The sequence below is a fragment of the Ailuropoda melanoleuca genome, chromosome 13, assembly GCF_002007445.2.
Source record: "Ailuropoda melanoleuca isolate Jingjing chromosome 13, ASM200744v2, whole genome shotgun sequence".
Classification (NCBI taxonomy): domain Eukaryota; kingdom Metazoa; phylum Chordata; class Mammalia; order Carnivora; family Ursidae; genus Ailuropoda; species Ailuropoda melanoleuca.
The window spans coordinates 20,976,816-20,996,030 of NC_048230.1; the positions used below are offsets into that span (position 1 = coordinate 20,976,816).

General features: G+C 61.8%; 1 protein-coding gene across 1 annotated transcript; it reads left to right on the forward strand.

Moving 5' to 3' along the window:
* Window positions 1-6: 6 nt before the first annotated feature.
* On the forward strand, window positions 7-16,215 carry PPP1R9B (protein phosphatase 1 regulatory subunit 9B). Its single transcript, XM_034641372.1, has 10 exons — window positions 7-1,753; window positions 5,714-5,846; window positions 7,107-7,227; window positions 9,078-9,182; window positions 10,247-10,382; window positions 11,008-11,160; window positions 11,272-11,325; window positions 13,797-14,026; window positions 14,354-14,450; window positions 14,612-16,215. Exons 1-10 carry the CDS (start codon window positions 380-382, stop codon window positions 14,663-14,665), a joined length of 2,457 nt encoding a protein of 818 aa, XP_034497263.1. The 5' UTR covers window positions 7-379; the 3' UTR covers window positions 14,666-16,215.
* Window positions 16,216-19,215: the final 3,000 nt, after the last annotated feature.

The window sequence follows — 19,215 nt, forward strand, 5'->3', positions numbered from 1 at the left end:
TGTGAGCCGGCGCCTTCGCCGCTGCTTCGCGGGCAGGGCGCGCGGTCCCACCGGCCCCGGCCGCCGCTTTTCTAATTTGGGTGGGGGCGACCGTAGCAGGCCGCTCGGGCTCTGAAAGAGGGGTTGGCTCTCTGTGGCAGCTGGATTGGGGGAGGCGACCCACACAGGGAGCTCGGAGATTTTTTTCTCTCTTTTTTCCCCCCTTTTTTTCCCTTAAGCGGGGTTAACTGTTTTTGGCAGCTTGGTTTGGGGGGAGCCTAAAAAAGGCCTTCCGGGGTTTCATTTCTCGGGGGGGAGGGGGCGGTGGTCCCGACTTGGCCAGCCGCCTGTGGGAGGGGGGAGCGGGAAGCGAGGGGATGCGCCCCCGTCTCCCCCCACCATGATGAAGACGGAGCCGCGGGGGCCTGGGGGTCCCCTCCGGAGTGCCTCCCCGCACCGCAGCGCCTACGAGGCAGGCATCCAGGCGCTGAAGCCGCCCGACGCGCCCGGGCCCGACGAGGCGCCCAAGGCGGCCCACCACAAGAAATATGGCTCCAACGTCCACCGCATCAAAAGTATGTTCCTGCAGATGGGCACGACGGCGGGGCCGCCGGGCGAGGCGGGCGGCGGCGCGGGCCCCACCGAGGCCCCGCGGGCGCCCGAGCGCGGCGTGCGCCTGTCGCTGCCGCGGGCCAGCAGCCTGAACGAGAACGTGGACCACAGCGCCCTGCTCAAGCTGGGCACCAGCGTGTCGGAGCGCGTGAGCCGCTTCGACTCCAAGCCCGCGCCCTCGGCGCAGCCCGCGCCGCCGCCGCACCCGCCGTCCCGGCTGCAGGAGACGCGGAAGCTGTTCGAACGGAGCGTCCCGGCGGCCGCGGGCGGCGACAAGGAGGCCGCGGCGCGGCGGCTGCTGAGGCAGGAGCGCGCCGGCCTGCAGGACCGGAAGCTGGACGTCGTGGTGCGCTTCAATGGCAGCACCGAGGCGCTGGACAAGCTGGACGCCGACGCCGTGTCGCCGACGGTCAGCCAGCTCAGCGCCGTCTTCGAGAAGGCCGACTCGAGGACCGGCCTCCACCGTGGGCCCGGGCTCCCCAGGGCCGCGGCCGCCGGGGCTCCCCAGGTCAACTCGAAGCTGGTCAGTAAGCGGTCCCGGGTGTTCCAGCCGCCGCCGCCGCCGCCCGCCCCGTCGGGGGATGCGCCAGCTGAGAAGGATCGCGGCCCCGGAGGGCAGCAGCCTCCGCAGCACCGAGTGGCCCCTGCCCGGCCGCCCCCCAAGCCCCGGGAGGTGCGGAAGATTAAGCCGGTGGAGGTGGAGGAGAGTGGCGAGTCGGAGGCCGAGGCGGCGTCCGGGGAGGTGATTCAGGCGGAGGTGACGGTCCACGCGGCCCTGGAGAATGGCAGCACCTTGGCAACCACTGCCAGCCCCGCGCCCGAGGAGCAGAAGGCCCAGGCGGCCCCCGAGGAGGCCACGGCTACCGTCGCGGCGCCTGAAAGAGGGGTGGGCAACGGCCGGGCCCCGGACGTGGCCCCCGAGGAGGCGGATGAGTCCAAGAAGGAGGACTTTTCGGAGGCGGACTTGGTGGACGTGAGCGCCTACAGTGGGCTGGGGGAGGACTCTGGGGGCAGTGCCCTGGAGGAGGACGACGAAGAAGACGAGGAGGATGGGGAGCCCCCCTACGAGCCCGAGTCGGGGTGCGTGGAGATCCCGGGGCTGTCGGAGGAAGAGGACCCGGCCCCGAGCCGGAAGATCCATTTCAGCACGGCGCCCATCCAAGTAAGTGAACCCCCCTCCCCGCCCCCGCGCCGCCCCTGCCACGTGCACGCCGTCGCCCCCGCCTCGCCAGCCGGGTTTGGCAGGCTGAGTCAGCCCCTGCCACCCAGCCCCCTTCCCAGAAGTTACCACCCTGAGGGGGGCGTGGGGGAGTTCCAGCTGTTTGTCAGAGGGGGACGATTTTCAGGCCCGAGAACAGGGCGGCCTGCCCCGACCTGCACTCAGGTTCCTCTGCCTGCTGCCTCGCCCTGGCTCCGCCGCACCCGCGTCCCGGGACACCTGCTTCCCCTTCCTCTCCCAGACACTCTTCTCCGGAGGCTGCCTGAGGCTGGGGCTTGGGTGGTGGGAAGGTGTGTGTCCCTGTGTGTGTCCTCAGGAGACCCTCCCCACATTGGTCCTTACTCCACTGAGCGGGGGAGGGGAGAGGTGGGGGAGCTTAGAAACACCCCCTGCGTTCCCCTTAGAGAGGAGGGAGGAGCCAAGAACTTCCTAAAACGAAGGTGTAGGGGACTGCAACCCTCCTCCATCCTGTCTGTAGCCCCCACCCCAAGTTTGCAGAAGTGAAAGAGGGAAGCAGGTCTTTGAGGGTAAGCTGAGCTGGGGCCATGTGACTCGGGGTGGGGGGAAGGCCTGGAGCTGGGGCCCTGTTCCCTGGGGTCTGTGCTGGGCCAGCTGGTGAGGTGGAGATGTTGGGTTCGGCAGGGAGCAGGGCAGGGAAGCAGGCGCCTGGCCTGGCCCAGGAGGGGGCTGGGCCTTGGGCAGGGCACAGAAGAGAGGGGTGGGCCCGGGAAAGCCCCCAGCATGCCTGGCAGCTGCCCACATGCCTTTGCTCTTGGCTGCTCGGTAAGGCAGACTCCCATGGCCTTGGCAAACTCCAAGTGCTCTTGCCACATTCTGTGGGTACCCTGAAAGACCGACCGGAGCTGCCCCTTTTGCGGGTCTCAGTCCCCCCATCCCCGCCACCACTCTTGGTGATTAGTCTGTGGCTTGTGCCAGTGCCCGGAGATCCTCAGAAAGTGCCGTTGGGGTGGTGGGGACATCCCCGGGAAGAATTAAGAGCCCTAGGTCACCCCTGCTTCCTGCCACCCTCCCATCTTGGCTGGCACATCAGCCTAGATGGCCCTTTCTCAGTGCCCCAGGCTCAGCTGTGCCCAGCACTGGTCCACTGCAGGGGGCTGTCCAGGCCCTGGACTCTCCTAGGCCTGGACCCTGCCTTTACCTCTCCCCAGCCAAGCTCTCGTCTGTTTGCTCAAAGTTTCCATGGACACTGAGGCTGGACACTGGACACTGGACACTGAGGCTGCTGGCGATTCCTCCCAGCCCTCCTAGAAAATCAGCAGCCCCCCCCCCCGCCTCAACCCCAGCCAAGTCCTGAAAGGTGCTACTCCTGCTAGGTCAGCCCTCCCCGTTCTGGGGCTGCAACCTTATAAGTACTTCTTCCACCTTCCCTATCCTGAGGGTCACGGGATCCTGGATGGAATGGAGGATGAGGGTGTTTCTTGGGACCTGAGGAGGAGGTGGGGACCCCCCACCCCCACTATCACCAGTTCTCTGAGCGGCCTGATCCAGAGATGGAGTTTGGTCTTTCAGTCCTGGGCCTCTGACTGTCTATATTTGACACCTTACCCTGATTTTGGGTAAAAAATAGCGCACGATTTGGAGCAGTGCTCCCCAACTCCCTGGGGACTTGCTCACTGAAGCGTGGGAGCCAGTGGTCTGTGGTGCCGCCTTGGTGTGTCTGACTTTTGACCTTGCTGGGGATTTCCTCCTCCCAACCCCAGAACGTGGGTCCCAGTTGTTGCCTCTCCCTGCCTCCATCCTGCATTGACACCGATTCCCGGGTCTTGTGCCCTGCGGATGACCCAGTTGTTGCCTTTTTGGAGGCTTCTGATGAGGACAGAGAGCCCAGTTGCATATTGTTACTTGGGGCAGGGGACTGGGCCCAAGCCACTGATAGGCTGGGCACATCGTGGTGGGCAATGTGAGGGGCCGTCTGGGGCCTCTGAGCCCGAGGCCTGGGTTTCCTGCAGGGGGCAGGATTTGATCAGCTGAGAAAAGAGGGGAGGGCAAAGCCCAGGGCCGGCTGGGAGGGTGTTTCGGAGGTCACGGTGTGTGTTCGGTGTGTTCGCTCGCTGGCTCACTCGCTCACGCACACGCATCGGGGAGGGGTTTCGGTGACCCAGACCACCACAAAGACTGAGGGATGAAGGGACCCTGTCTGCTGGAGCAGGGGCTGAGGGTCAGGGGACTCAGATGCAAAAGTGGGCCAAAGCCGATTTGCCAGGCCCAGGGCAGGAGTGCAAGGGGGACAGAGTCACAGGTAACCCACCCACCAGGGCCCAGCTGGGTGCAGTCTCATCCTGCCTGGCCACTGGCTGACCCAGGTGACCTTGGCAGTAGACCTGACATCTTATACCGTGTGCAAACTGGGTGGCCCATCCCTCTGGGGGGCTCGGAGGCCAGTGGCCAGATGTCAGGAGGGCAGTCTGACCACGGCCCGACTGACGATGAGCTGTAAGGGCCCAAGCTTGGACTTCCCTGATGTAGTGAAATCGAGGGCAGGGAGCGAAGTGACCACGTAAGCCCCTCCCAGCTGCACTTCTCATCCTGTGAAACCCCGCTGTGGGAGCGAGGCTCTGGTGGGGGGGAGTGGAGGATGACACTGAGTGAGCCCAAACAAAGGCTGGGACACAAGTGTGTTGCCTGCCAGGGTGCCCCTGGGCCTGCTCCTGGAGGAGAGGGGGCCCTGGCAGGGGCCTCGGGGGACACGGTGCCCCACTCCAGCTGCTCAGGCCTCAGGCCCAGCCGTCTGATAGAGCTGCTCCCACCCTTCCTCGCCCCCACTTGGCTCCAAGTGGTGCCAACCTGTCACTGTAGGCAACAAAGCATGAACGCGTCATGGTACCCCAAATGGTGCTCATTAACCTCCCACTGGGGGTACCCCACCTGGACCCAGAGTTAGGCTCTCCCACAGAGCCCCTGCCCTAGCCTCTCCGCTCTCTGGAGGAGGGTCAGAATTCCCCTCTCACTGAGAGACACAGGAAGGAGACAGCAGGGGGGCACAGGGGACAACAAGGTAGGGCTGGCCTTGGGGGCCCTATGCAGGCTGGGTTCACTGGGGACAAAGTCAGAGAGGCTGCCACCTCCCCGAGCTCCTTGCTTTCACCAGGATCCCGGGTCTCTGGCCTGGGCCTTCTAGTGCGCTGGGGATAGGGGCACACCTCAGAGCTGCTTCTCTGGAGGGAAACTGAGGCCTGGCCATGCAGGCAAGGCCATGTGGGCCTGGGGTTCTTCCCCATCCACCTCCTGTCACCTGAGAGGAACCCCAAGTAGAGGGCTGCCCTTTCCCCGTGGGGGTGGAAGTGGTCCTTCCTGCTTCCCTCCCCCACCCTGGCCTCAACTTTAGGCTCAGGTCAGCTGGGTCCTGGGTGCCCTTCTGTCTTCCTCTGTTCCTCTCTCTCCTCCTCCCTCCCCTGTCCCTGCGTCTCACACCCGCTCCCCCCTATTTCCCCATCTGGCATCCTCCAGGATCTTCTCCATTCCCACTCCCCTCCTGTGCCCCTCTGCTCCTGCTCAGCCTGTTCTTTCCACTCTCCTGCCGTCTGTGTCCGCCCCTGTCTGGCTCTCTGGGTCCCCGTGTTTCTTTCTGCCCCAGAATGTTGGTCTGTCTCTGACCTGGAGATCTGGCTTCCTGAGTCGGCTGGTTTCTCGAAGGTTGCCCTTCCTTTCTTTCCACAGCAGCCACACTCACGCCAGTTGGGGCTGTGGGAGGGAATAATGGTGTGGATGGGGCAACCGGGGGCTCGAGCACCAGAAGGGCCTGCCGTCCGAGCGGGGCTCATGTTGGGGCTGGGGGAGGCTGGGAGCAGGAGAGGAACGCTGGCCGCTGGGCGCTGGGCGCCTGCGGTGGCAGCCCCTGGCCACCAGCTCCGCCCCTGCCTCCTACGAGCGGCCCCTCTGCAGGTGTTCAGTACCTACTCCAACGAGGACTACGACCGGCGCAACGAGGACGTGGACCCCATGGCCGCCTCAGCCGAGTACGAGCTGGAGAAGCGGGTGGAGAGGCTGGAGCTGTTCCCTGTGGAGCTGGAGAAGGGTGAGAGGCCGGGGCCAGGCTGCGGGGGGTGGGGGGGGATCTCCTCTCTGGCGCCAGCTGTGCCCCAGGCGCCTGTCGGCACCCCCAGCCACGCGTTCTCCAGCAGCCAGAGCCCCTGCCCCCACCGCGGGCCGCCTGTGCTCTGTGCTTCTTCAGGTGCCAGGTCCCCAGGGCCGCTCAGGGCGGGGTCCTGGGCTCCGTGTGGGCCGCGCAGTGAGGGAGCAGTCACAGCTCACTGGGTCCTTCCGAGCTGCAGTGGGTGGTGGGCAGGGACGGGAAGGGCCGCTATGACAGCACGTGGACGCAGGTCAGTGGGGTCCCCGAGGAAGTCGTGCTTGCGCTGAGCTCTGAAGATGGGAATTCAGGGGAGGATGCAGGAAAGAGAGGAGAGAGGCTTGGCCAGATTCTCATCACAAGGGCAAGCAGGGTTTGCAGGGCCTTGTAGACCGCGTGGAGGACGCTGTCTATTTTCTAAGATGGACGGGAAACCATGGCAAGGTGTGGGAAAGGTATTCTAGAAAGACCACGTCAGGCTGTGCTGTCATAAGTGGATGGAGAGAGACCATGGTGGTGTGGACAGGACGGTGGCCGTGTGGGAAGTGGGTGTACTTGAGAGATCCTTGGGAGGTAGAGTCTGCCGGATCTGGTGGTTGTTTGGCTCTGGCTGAGACCGTGAGGGGGAGAGAGGAATCCAGGTGACTCCCGGGCCCCGTGAGGGAGTGGCAGACGGGAAGAGCCTGTTTGTGGGGGGAGATAAGAGTTCGGGTGTCAGAGGCCCATGAGACAGGAGGGCACAGCTGTGGAGAGGAGAGCAGGAGGTCCTCAGTCACAGAGACTCTAAGTTTGGTTGAATCTGCATAGAGAAGAAGGCCAACCCCATCATGGCTGCTCCCACGCCATTCCACCCCTCTGTACCCCTCATCTGTGTCTACAGTAGTCTCTGGCTCCCCCGCCCGCTGCACCCGCCCAGGCCACCCTCAGCATGCCCTGCTGCTCATTGGTTCTTACAAGGGACAAAGGGCTGGGGGTGACCCAGGAGCTTCCTAGTTGGCTTGGCAAGAGGGGGTGCACAGAACGGTGTCCCTTCCCCTGTTGTGGACATCCCCTAAGCATGGGGACTGCTGCTTGAGGTCGAGCCATGCCCTAGGTGAGGTTGGGGGTTTGGGGGGGCCTCTCACTCTGTCCCCTGCAAACCCTGGCTGGGACGCTTCACCCCATCCCCACCTCCCAACACCGGCCTGTCATGACTTTGCTCCACAGACTCCGAGGGCCTGGGCATCAGCATCATCGGCATGGGGGCCGGGGCGGACATGGGCCTGGAGAAGCTGGGCATCTTTGTGAAGACGGTGACCGAGGGTGGTGCGGCCCACCGGGACGGCAGGTACTCCCTCCCCCTCCCCCACCTGCTGTCAGCTGCAGGCCAGGCCACTGAGCCAGAATGGGCCCCTATCTGTGTGGCGCTTAGGTGTCCGTGAAGCCTTAATGTGCCAGGTGCTGGTCTAGGGGGTACAGCAGTGAACAAACCCAATGGGACCCCTGCTCTCATGGCGCTTACATTCTTTGGGGGGTGGGGAGGGGGCTGCTTGGAGACATACGTCCTGGTTTTGAGCATATGTGGGCTACGGGAAGGAGAGCACGGCCATGGAGTCTATGTTCCTGGTGGATACATCTGAGCTTTTTTTTTTTTCCGTTTAGCAAATATCGAGTCACTGGCTCTGTGGTGGGGCTGGAGCCAGGCCCTGGGGAGTCCGTGATGACTTCCCTTGCCCTCAGGAAGCATGTGGTGTGATGAGGCAGGCAGACATCCACGGGGGCATGCAGAAAATGTGGGAAAAGTACCGGGTGGCATAAGGCATAAAAAGCAAGACTTGCTCTCTCTGGATAGCAGGGAAGGCTTCCTGAAGGAAGTGATGTTGGAGCTAGGGGCCTGAGGATGAGCAGCAGTTAGTTAGGCCGAGGGAGCAGAATGTGCAAAACGTTCCAGGAAGGGGACTGAACGCGGGCAGGTATGGCCGGAGCCGAGAGAGCAAGGGGGATCCGGGAGTGTGGTGTGCCCGCGAAGGAGGCTGCTCCTTGCACGTGCGCATGTGTGAGCATGTGTACCTGTGTTTGGTATCTGAGCCTGGAGGGGTCAGAGGGCTCAGGAGGGCCTCCTGGAGCCCTGGGCAGCCCAGCGACTCCTCCGTGGGCCCCTCTGCTGTGTATGTATCATGGGGGGGGGGCACGGGGAGGAGTGGGAAAGGCTTTAGGGCATCCCCAGGGTTGTTGGCACTTGGTATCCGGGTGCCTTGTGGTAGCACCACCAAACTCAGACCCCCTCCCTGTGACAGAGATGAGTGGGTGTCCCTGTAGGGGCTGGCTGACTTTGGGGTCATGGTGCTAGAGCTGGGCTTGCCCCACTCAGGCTGCTTCTGCCTGCTGTGGCCCAGGTGGCATGGGGGGGTGGACAAAATGACAGTGATAGTCCCTCCTCTTTCACTTACCCCCCACCCCCAGTTTGGACTTCCAGAGCCATTCCTGTGGTCACCTGTTGGCTGTCAGCGGCGTGGGGAGTGTGTGCACATGGGAGAGAGGGCCTGTACGCGGGGAGCAAGGGGGCGAGCCGCTCACAACAGGCCATTGCTTCCACTTCGCAGAGGAGCCCTGAGAGAAGGCCTGGAGCTCGCAGGAGGCTGGCAGTGGAGGAAGGAGGTGGCCAGGGGTCCTGACATCCCCCTTGGCCGGCCAGGCTGGCCCACCCCCATCTCTCTCCTTCTGGGGTGGAGAGCCAGGGCTTCTCCTGCCACACTAGAACGTGGTGGGGGCTGTGCCCCTGGCTTGGGTGCAGCGAGCACAAGAGCGTCCACGGGGGTCTCAGGCATTTGGGATGAAATCTACAGACCCATAAGAGGACTGTGTGTCACCTGTGCTTTGGGTGTGCCTGGTGGCCTTGAGCTCTGTGGGTGTCACACCACTCTGTCGGGTGTGAAGGAGGAGGGGACAAGGGTGTGATTATGACAGGAAGTGTGCTTGGTCCGGCCTGCCTGCATCGGATTTGCTTGCCCGGGTCTCACTGCCCAGTGGTGGGTCTGGCTGATCCCCAGCCCTCTGGCCCCATGCATTTTATGCAAGTAGACAAAGTACCAGGACCCAGCGGGGACTGAGCCTCAGGTTTCTGATGGAGGGAGACCACCACTACCTCTGCTCCAGGTCCCCCCTGACGGCCCCCCTAACCAATGTGGCCTCTCCTAGGATCCAAGTGAATGATCTCCTGGTAGAGGTGGACGGCACGAGTCTGGTGGGAGTGACCCAGAGCTTTGCAGCCTCCGTGCTCCGGAACACCAAGGGTCGCGTGCGGTAAGGGCCGGCAGGGCCGCGCTGGGTGGGCAGGGGAGGCAGACAGGAGGCCTGGCCCCCATCCCGCCTCTCTGCCTGCCCGCCCACACCCACGTAAGGTTTCGAGTGGGCCACCTTATAGACGAGCTTCCACGGCCTCCCTGCCTGAAGGAAGTGCTGTGCCCGTAGCCCTGCCCCATGACTGCCATCCTCTCCCAAGCGCCTTCAAGGCCTGTGCTCTGCTGCGCCTCCAAACTGGCCTCAGACTTACTCTCCTTCCCCTGCCTGTCCGTGACTCATTCACTGAACAATCAAGATGTGCGGGGAGAATACCATCCAAATTGGGGTCCCCCCACCAGGCGCTTCATCCTTCCCTCCTCACCGGCTGTGTAATCCTGGGAGGACTCCCCTTCCCCGGCCTGTCAACTGAGGGAACTGGGTTAGAAGCTTCCCATGTCCCTCTCTGGCATAACATGCAGGGACCACTCCCTGCCCTCTCCAAAAGGGGCACTGCCCCCAGGAAAGGGTGGTGGAGAGAAACAGGATGTGGGTGGCCACGGAGAGGAGGGGCTAGTGCCTGGAAGTTCCACTATTTCCTCTCCATCCTAATCTCCACTCACCATCATCCCGCCCCTTCCTGAAGCCTGGGGGCTTGGAGCTCACGCCAGGCCAGACACCCCTCTGCAGCCCCAGGGCAGGGGAATGGGGAAGCCCGCTGCTGGGATGGGTCAGCCTCGCCATTCCCCGGCCTGGTTTTCTCCCCTGTGGTGGAGGAAGAGCCCCCTGCCCTGGCAGCCCCTGAGCTCCTATCCCCTGCAGCGCAGCAGGGGGTTTGGCTGACATCACCCCTCCCCCAAAACTGGCTGCGAGGGTGAGTGGGCCTTCTGGCCGTCCAGGGAAGGAAACCCAAGAAGGGCCCCCAGCTCCCCCATTCATTATTAACACTCCACAGCCTCTGGACTCAGCCCTCTCATTTCACCTCCCTTGGGAGGGTCTGGGTGTGGAGAGGGGAGCGTCAGCTAGGAGGGCGATGGTATCACACGGTTGAAGACAGAGGCAGGGGGATGACGCTCATGCCCCCGCAGGTTTATGATTGGCCGGGAGCGGCCAGGCGAGCAAAGTGAGGTGGCCCAGCTAATTCAGCAGACCCTGGAACAGGAGCGATGGCAGCGGGAAATGATGGAGCAGAGATACGCCCAGTACGGGGAGGATGACGAGGAGGTAGGGACTCCTGGCCTGGCGGCAGCATCATCGCCCCCTGGTGGCCGGATGGAGCATCACACCCCCTCCTCTGCCTCTGCCGCTTTCCCAGGCCGCCTGAAGGAGGCCAGGACACCTTTCCCTATCCTGGGGGAGTCCCCAGACTGAGGGAGGAGGTGCAGACCCTTCCTTCAAAGAACCCTTAGTCTGATGCAGGAGTCACACTCTGTCTTCAGAGAGCCTTCCTGCTCCGACAAGGAAAACACCCTTCCCTCAAAGAGTCTCCACTCTGTGGGGAAGGCAGAGCCTCTACCCTCAGGGGACCTACTCTGAGGAAGGACGCGGCTCTAGACCTCAGGAGAGCCATAGTGTGAGGGGGAAAGCACAGGCCGTTTCTTCAGGGGTCCCAGTCTCACGAGGGAACCACCTGTGACTTCGGGGGACTCCCCAGGCTGTTGGCCATGCCGCCGGGGTGGCACCGACCATGCTGCAGGGGTGGCCCCAGCCTGATGTGGGAGGCATGGCCCACAGCCCCGGGTCGCTCCCAGTCTGACATGGACGGACCGTTGCCGGTCTAAGCCCTGCTCCTCAGGGCTCAGGGAGGCCGAGGTGGGCAGCGTGCACAGCCTCCTTGCCCCCCTCACAGACAGGAGAATATGCCACCGACGAGGATGAGGAACTGAGCCCCACGTTCCCGGGTGGCGAGATGGCCATCGAGGTGTTCGAGCTGGCGGAAAACGAGGATGCCTTGTCCCCTGTGGACATGGAGCCCGAGAAGCTGGTGCACAAGTTCAAGGAGGTGAGCAGAGGGGGTCCCTGGGGTGGCGGAGGGCAGAGGCGGGCCTTACCCTGCCCCGCAGCACTGCCGACTCCAGCCAGAGCTGAGCGCCTACCTCTCTGCCCCCCCCAGCTCCAGATCAAGCACGCTGTGACTGAGGCGGAGATCCAGCAGCTGAAAAGGAAGGTAAGAATGTGACGGGGGGAGGAGGGGATGAGGGCTGAGGGGATGACCTCCCGGCCTCACACCTGCGGACACTAATACGGAACCGTCACCCATCACCCACAGGCAGATACAGAACAAGCCACTCTGAGGCAGGGGAGTGTAGTGTTAAAAGCTTGAGCTCTGGACCCCTGTGTGTCACCATCCACTTGCTGCTCTGTGCCTCAGTCTCCTCCCCTCTAGAATGGGATAATAGTGCCAACACTGTACGTTCCATTGTGAGGATTGAGTGAGATGAGGCATACAAAGTCCTTAGCACAGCACCTGACTCCTAAAAGGTGCTAAATAAAAAATCGAGCTATCAGCTACTAGACGGAGTGACACTAGGTCACTCTGGATGTCTTCACATTCTTACTGTCCCACGCCTGTCCTCTGCAAACAGGCCCAGCGATCAGTGTAAGCTCCCCAGGGATACACACACTGACATATGCCAGCCTGGACCCCAGGCCCACTCACCAGGATCCCTGGGGACATCCAGTCTGTGTGGACATGGAGACAGGGGACCCAGGCTTCATGTGACATTACGCCCAGGGCCAGCAGCCTGGATACGCAGACTCCCTCTACGCTCGTCTGCTGCGGGACACACAGCACAGCCATCTCTCGGGACATGTGCGTTCTCACACAGGGGCCGGTGCCGACGCTCCCAGATGGTGACACTCGTGACACACAAACTCGCGTACATATTATGTACCGACACCCACTCAAAGCCCATCGGGTGCCAGCACACGCGCACGCATGCTGATATGCAGACTTCATATTAAAAGCCTGCATCGGGCCCCCACTGGGCCTGGACATGAGGCGTTCCAGTGGCCGCGGGGCTTCCAGGGTGGCGGGGAGAGACCAGCTCATGGGGGCCACGCGGCCATGGAGAGAGGGGAGGTCACAGCTGAGCCCTGAGGGGCAGGCAGGGTTTAGTGACTGAGGCCAAGGAAGGGCACTCCCCAGGGGAGAGAGGCTGAGCTTGGAGGAGGCCCTCTGACTGTGGCAGCTGTTCCTGTGGGGACGAGGTGGGAGCTGAGCTGGCCTGCCGGTGGGGGCTGCGGCTGGCAGGGTCCTGCCTCCCCACCAAGGACTCTGGCCTTGGTCCTGCGGCCACATGGGGATTGGAAGGGGGAAAGGTCCCTGCCTATGAGGGTGGGCAGGACTCGGAGGCTCGCAAAGCAGTCAGAGGCCCTGGCCGTGTCCTGGGGTAAATGGTGGCCAGGGTTGCCCTGAGTGTAGGCAGAGAGCATAGAGACGAAGGGCGGGCTGGAGCTCGTTTCTGAGGGCAAGATGATAAGTCTCGCTCCCGGGTGGAGGCAGAGCACAAAGGCCCAGGGGTCAAGTCAAAGGTCTGTTCGTGCTGTCAATTTGTAGACACCTGCAGAGTGCCTTCTGCGTGCCCCGCGCTGTTCTAGGCCCTGCAGTGCGCAGAAGCGCATTTGATCCCTGCCCTTGGGCAGCGTAGCGTGCGCACTGATGTCTGTACTGTTATCAACAGACACATGGTCCTGCAAGAGCACGCAGGGTCGCTGAGCTCCTAGAGCGGGGGGGGGGGGGGGGGGGGGGGGGGGTGGGTGTGTGGTGTGTGGAGCCTCAGCCAGCCAGGGGTGTGTGTGCGTGAGGGGGTGCTGCTGGAGGGAATCACGGGCGGCTTCTCTGGGGAAGTGATAGATGGAGCAGAGAGCGGAGGGGTGAGCTAGTGGGAAATAATGGGACAAGGCGGGGAGGAGGTGGGGACATTCCAGGCAGAGGGAACGGCACGGGCAAAGGCCCTGTGGCAAGAGGGAACAGGGCAAGTCTGAGGGTCTGCAGGAAGGCCTGTGTGGCTGGGGCACAGACAGCAAGTGGCGTTTACAGCCAAGGAGATTGGAGGGACAGGCAGGGGCTTGAGGCTGAGCACTGGTGGCAGTGAGATCGTGGAAAGGAGGAATAGGTTTGTGCGGGTGGGGGCAGATTTGGGGCATGGTGCCTGTGAGGAGCTGGGTGACAAGGTGGGAGAGGAGCCAGGATTGTTGAGGAAGCCGCAGAGACGGGGGCTGGTCAGCAGGCCCCGAGCTGCAGAGGGGACAGAGGGCGATGGTGACCCTCCCCTGGCCTGCTCTTTCACCTCTGTCATCTTACTGGAGCCCTGTGAGCTTGGCAAGGCAGGGATCAGTCCCATTTCACAGATGGAAGGACTGAGGCTTAAGACAGAAGTTGCCTTGCCCCAGGTCACAGAGTGAGTCAGTGACTAACCTGGGCCTCTTGAGCGTGGCACAGTGTGGGGGCCCTGGCTGAGCTCTTCCCTCCAGCTTTTAGTGCTCAGGCTCAGCCAAGGAGAGTTAGCAGTTGGGGGGCAGTGGGCTCCACATCCGCAGGGGTCAGCCAGACACCGGACCTGGTGCCAGGACGGGGGCACTCCTCGGCTCCCTGTGCCACCCCCCCCAGTCCCTGACTGCTCCCTCCTCCCTCAGCTGCAGAGCCTAGAGCAGGAGAAGGGGCGGTGGCGGGTGGAGAAGGCCCAGCTGGAGCAAAGCGTGGAGGAGAACAAGGAACGCATGGAGAAACTGGAGGGCTACTGGGGCGAGGCCCAGAGCCTGTGCCAGGCTGTGGACGAGCACCTGCGGGAGACCCAGGCCCAGTACCAGGCCCTGGAGCGCAAGTACAGCAAGGCCAAACGCCTCATCAAGGACTACCAGCAGAAGTACGTGATCAGGGGGCTGGGAGCGGGGAGTCCTGGCCCAGGGAGCACTGAGAGGCCGTTAGTGGAAGCCCCTCCCCACCCCCAGCTGAGCAGGGAGGCAAGAAGCACAGAAGTCGGAGGGCCCCATGGTGGGGGTACCTGGGCCCAGAATGACTGGTCACCGGAGCCAGCACAGTCAGGCCCCAGAGGCTTTGGGAAGACCTGGGGCCTCCCGACTTCAGGGAGGGACAGAGCTGCCCCGGTGGGGCTCAGGGTCCTGAGACTCCTTGGATGGAAGCCAGACTACACACCACTGATACCCAGGGTCTGTCCCCTGCTGATCCCTAGGGAGATCGAATTCCTGAAAAAGGAGACCGCACAGCGCCGGGTTCTGGAAGAGTCAGAGCTGGCTAGGAAGGAGGAGATGGACAAACTCCTGGACAAGGTAGGCCCGGGGGGCCCTGGGGGCCGGGGCCTATGGAGGGGGCAGCAGGCAAGCCCCCCTTTCGTACCCCCTCTGTGGTCATGTCCCCATTAGGGGGTCAGAATGGGCAGGGCCCACACCTGGTATGCAGGCCTGAGCCCCCTCTCCCTTTTGTTTGCCAGATCTCAGAACTGGAAGGAAACCTGCAAACACTGAGGAATTCCAATTCTACTTAACAGGAATCATTCCTTGACCGGACAATAATGAATCCCCTCCCATTGTCCTCCCTCCCCTGTCCTCAATACTTCACCCCGCCCCCTACCAGCCTGGGGACAGGTGCCCCGACTTCCCCACCCTCCGCCCCACCTCCCCCAGCTTCAGGGACTAGAGGACCTGGGCAGACAGAGGTGGCTGGAAGGACGGCCTCCTTCTTGCCCTATGGGGCTGAGGCACAGAGGCCAAGGGATGCCAAGGGGTTGGCCTGGGTGGTGGATGGACACAAGGACCTGCAGACCATACTGCCAGACTTTACAACCTCCAGCCTTTGTCTCTGGACTGGAATGGGGCTGGGGGCTCTCCCAGCATCTCACCACCTGGAGGCTGCTCCCTGCCCACGGGGCTCCTAGGTGGCCCCTGGGCCTCTTGACTTGAGAGTCTACCTTCTTGGCCCTTTCCCTGTCCCCCATCATTGTGCTGTCTCTGTTGCATTCTGACCCTCCTGCTGGGAGGGGCTGCCTCCACACCTCCTCCCATCCTGGTCCCCCCACCCAGGAGGGACAGAGTCCACCCCTGAGCCTGGAGGCTGGGCCTGGCCCTGCACTGATTTCTCATGCATCCTTCGGGAAAAGGGGAGAGTCCAGGACACCTGGTCCCCAGCTCCCCCTTTCCTGGGGCAGCAGCCCTCAATTTTTCCTTGTGCCTCCCCACCCCAGGTGCCAAATAGCCATAACCTCCTCCTGGAACTGTTCTGTGGCCTCGCTGGGCTCCAGGTTTCCTGGCCAAGCCTGGGAATGCCAGGGAGGAGAGAGGTCAGCTTAGGGGGCCTGGCAACAGAGCCCCTGGTCTTAGGCAAGGGGAACATTTCCCACTGGGGAGCCAGGCCCTGCCCTGCCCAGGGCCACACCTGGAAGCCTTGTACTAACATCGCAAATTCAGCCTCACTCCGCCCACACCCACAGTTTTCCAAGGTTTTGACTGGAGGGCAAAATTTTACTACTACTCATCTTTTTGGAGACCAGGGCTGCCCTGCTGGCAGCCTGCTTTCTAAGTGAAATCCTCTCCGTTTCCCCACTTTAACCCCAAATTGGGGCTTGGACCAAGGGAGGTGAGACCCCCCCCCCTCAGGTCCCCTCCCCTTTCAGGATCCATCTCTCATTTTGCCTCCTCCTGCCCCTGCCCCAGACTGGATTTTTGTTCATTTTTTAAAAACAGCCCCCATCACATCCGTTTGGGCTTCTCGTCCCCTGTAAATAGACCACGCCATCGATCAGTATTTCTCGGGCCCCCCCCTCCTGCCCCCAGACGTGCCCCTACCCCCTGAAAGAGCTGGCTGTCTCAGTGCCCAGGCCCACGCACTTCACCACCTTCGCCGCAGCGGATGGAGGGGGCGGGGCCGGGTGGGCGGGGCGGCGGGGCGCTTCCGGTTCCTCGGGCCGGCACCGCCCCTGCCCCGCCCCCCCGCAGGACTGCGTCTCTGTATATAATATATATATGTATGTATTGTTCCCGGTTTTGTACGGACCATGCCCTCTGTCAGGTCGTCCCCATAAAAGCAGCCCCCAGAGCCTCGCTGCCTGGTTTCTTGATTCGTGGGGGTGGGACAGGGCTGTCGGTCGGTGCCCCAAGGTCCCTTCTTGCTGGTGCTGCCTTGACTGAGGATCCTTCTCGTGGGGATACTATATTCCCGCTTCCAGCAAACTCCCTCTTTGCCACCATTTCCCCCATCAGCACCCATGCTTTTTTATCCATTCCTCTTGGGCAGGGCTGGGGTTTCTAGAGAGTTGCTTAGCCCCGTCGCGTTTCCTCCTTTTAAGAGGCCTCTGACATTTCAGAGAATGGGTTAGATACGATAGGGTGAGGCCAACCGCAGGTGCCTTCCCTGAGAAGTCCAACCTCACGGGGTTATGCAGCGTCTACTCTCACAAGGGACCCTACCTGAGGTACCAGAAGGATTAGAGGTCTCCTGGGGGTGGGAGGTGACACTCAGAGCAGTTTTGTGCCCGGGGTCCTAGAGAATCTTTCTGTCCTAGAAAATTTAAGTAGCCCTAGCTCCCTGCCCTATGCCAGCATGTCTGGTTGCTAACTCACCAGCTCTAATAGAATGGGTCTGGCAGTCCAGATGCCAGGGTTCTAAGGACAAGATGTGGTGACGTCCCAGAGAGTGGAGACAGCAGGGAGGAGTAGGGCCAAGGCTTGGGCAGTCCCCGATGCCAGCCTTGCCTTGCTCGGGGTGCTGGGGTGCGTATGTGTGAGATAACAGAGGCACAAGGCACTTGGGCTCAGTGGCTGGGCCCCCAAGGGGATTCTCACGTTCCCTTTTGCCCAAAGGAATGAAGTCCCAACATCAGGGCACTTCAAGGTCACTGATGGGTCCCTGACAGCACCTGAGATGACTGGACTCTACCAGAACTCCAGGTGGCAGTCAGTCCCTGAGGCAGCCCCTCCCTTGAGCATGGTTTTGTCACGCAAGTCTCACGTCAAGCCAAATTCAGGCTTCCCACTTTTGAGAGGAAGCTCTCAAAAACCCTAGTTCTACACCGCAGGGCCGGAGAGCACCCGTCCAGCCTGCTGCCCACTTGGAGAGCACCTGGAAGCCTGGGCATGGTGACCATGCCTCTCAAGGCATCTTCTCTGGGTGGATCATCCTTGGGACGCTTCTGGGAAGAAAGATCCAGGTGGCTGAATCCCAGTATCAGAGACCACCAAACCACAAGGCCACGGGTCATGGCTCCAGAGACAGAGGTCCCTGAGGCCCCACTCAAGAAACCTAGCCAAGAACTTCCAAGAAGTGACGTGGCCCAACCAACCTGGGTGGGAGGGCAGACGTGGGGGTTGTGACAGCTTCTGCTGGTCTGACTGGAGCTGTTTCTAGGGTGAGGTCCTGCTGCCGCCCCCCGCCCCGCATCTGTCCTGTGTATTATGTGAGGCGCCTGCATATTGTATGTTCCAAAAGGTCGGCCAGGTGGTCCCCTGTGTCTAAGCCTGAGTGTGTTGTATGGCGAGGGCTGTTATGTGTGGCTCTGCTTTGAGTTTCTCGGGCCTAAAATGTGACATGACCATGATCTATATCTGAGTTTGGGGCTATGTCAAGTGGTCGTGGGCAGGCCTATGTGAGGCTTGTCACCTCAGCCCTGCTCTGTCACTTGCTCCATTCTTAAGAGTTTGAGGAGGTTTGCCACAACCCCGACACTTGCCACATGGGAGGGAAATCAAGTGAAGGGCATTTTCTGAACTCCCAGGGGCTTAGGCATCACTAGGAACAGGGGCTCCTCCCAGGTCCTATAGCCTAGAAGACACCTTTCTGCAGAAACTGCCCCCGGCCCCCCAGCACTGATGTTACATACCCATGATCTCCCTGTTCCCTGCAGGGCCTATATAACCAACCCCCCCACTCAGATCTCACCAGATGCCTGAACACCAAGACCCCAGACAGCCCTGTAGGATGTCACCCAGAGTCCCCACCAACTCCCCAGATCTCCACACTCTAGCCCGCACTCCATGCCGCCAGCAGATTCTGAAGACACGCCGAGACCCCCAAACTCCCACAGATTTCCTAGGATAACTTCAGCCCTCAAATCTTATTAATTCAGTCTTCACCCACAGCCCCAAGACCATCCTGGCTCAACATGCCACCTCCCACAGGAGACAGGTCTCCCTTGGAGACCTGTGACTGCAGTGACTCCAGCCGACCCTTAGGGAACTCTATCCCTACAGGCCGCACACCTCCCCGCTGAGCTCTGGACCCCTCTATCCAACCTCACCATTTGCTCTTGAACAAACCACTTTCATTCTTTGAAGTCTCTGTTTTCCCCTCTTAAAATGGGAGTAATAGAAACAACCAGGTTTATTGTAAGAGTGACATTGATAATCGGGGAAAGTGCTTTCCTACAATGCGGGGCTCCTACGCCATCACAGTATGGTAGCTTGTTGTTGATCATTACGCTATCTCCCCGGGCTGGCCTGCCACCATCTCCAGCTCACCACTCCAAGTGTGATCTCATCCCCCCCCCCCCCCGGCCTTCCAGCCAAGGCCTCCTTCTCCCTCTGTGGCCAGCGGTCCTCAAATCTGGTCAAATTCTTCCATTCTGTATCCTGAATAGTACTCAGCTTGATCTGCGATCTTCATGCCTACCGCCCTCCTCTGTCACCAGCCTCACCAAGGCTCTTCCTGCCTCCGGCTGCCCTCTCCAATCCACTCTCCACGGAGGAGCCAAAGAGTTCTCCTAAAAAGCAAATCTGAGCCCCTCACTCCTCGGTTACTTTCCCGTCTGGCTCCCAGGATAAGCTGAAGCACCCCCTCCACCCCTGCACCTTCTCAGCCTCACTCCTCTTCCTCTCTTGCCCTCCACCCCCCAGCCCCACTAGCACTTCTACCCAGCCCTGGCCTGCAGGGGTAGCCAACACAGCACCTTCACCTGGAAGGCTCCCCGATCACCTCCACCTTCACCCTCACCCACGCCCAGGCTGCCCCGGCATCCTCCGGTGCGCCGTCTGGGCGCCGCCGAAGTGTCCTCTGTGAACAGAGGCTCAGGGCGCCCGGGCTTGTGAGGGCCTCCCCACTGGTCTG

Coding starts and splice junctions, on each gene's coding strand:
- PPP1R9B (XM_034641372.1), top strand. CDS start 380: ATGATGAAGACGGAGCCGCGGGGGCCTGGGGGTCCCCTCCGGAGTGCC. Junction 9,183..10,246: donor AACACCAAGGGTCGCGTGCG/GTAAGGGCCGGC, acceptor ATGCCCCCGCAG/GTTTATGATTGGCCGGGAGC. Junction 14,451..14,611: donor TGGACAAACTCCTGGACAAG/GTAGGCCCGGGG, acceptor TTTGTTTGCCAG/ATCTCAGAACTGGAAGGAAA.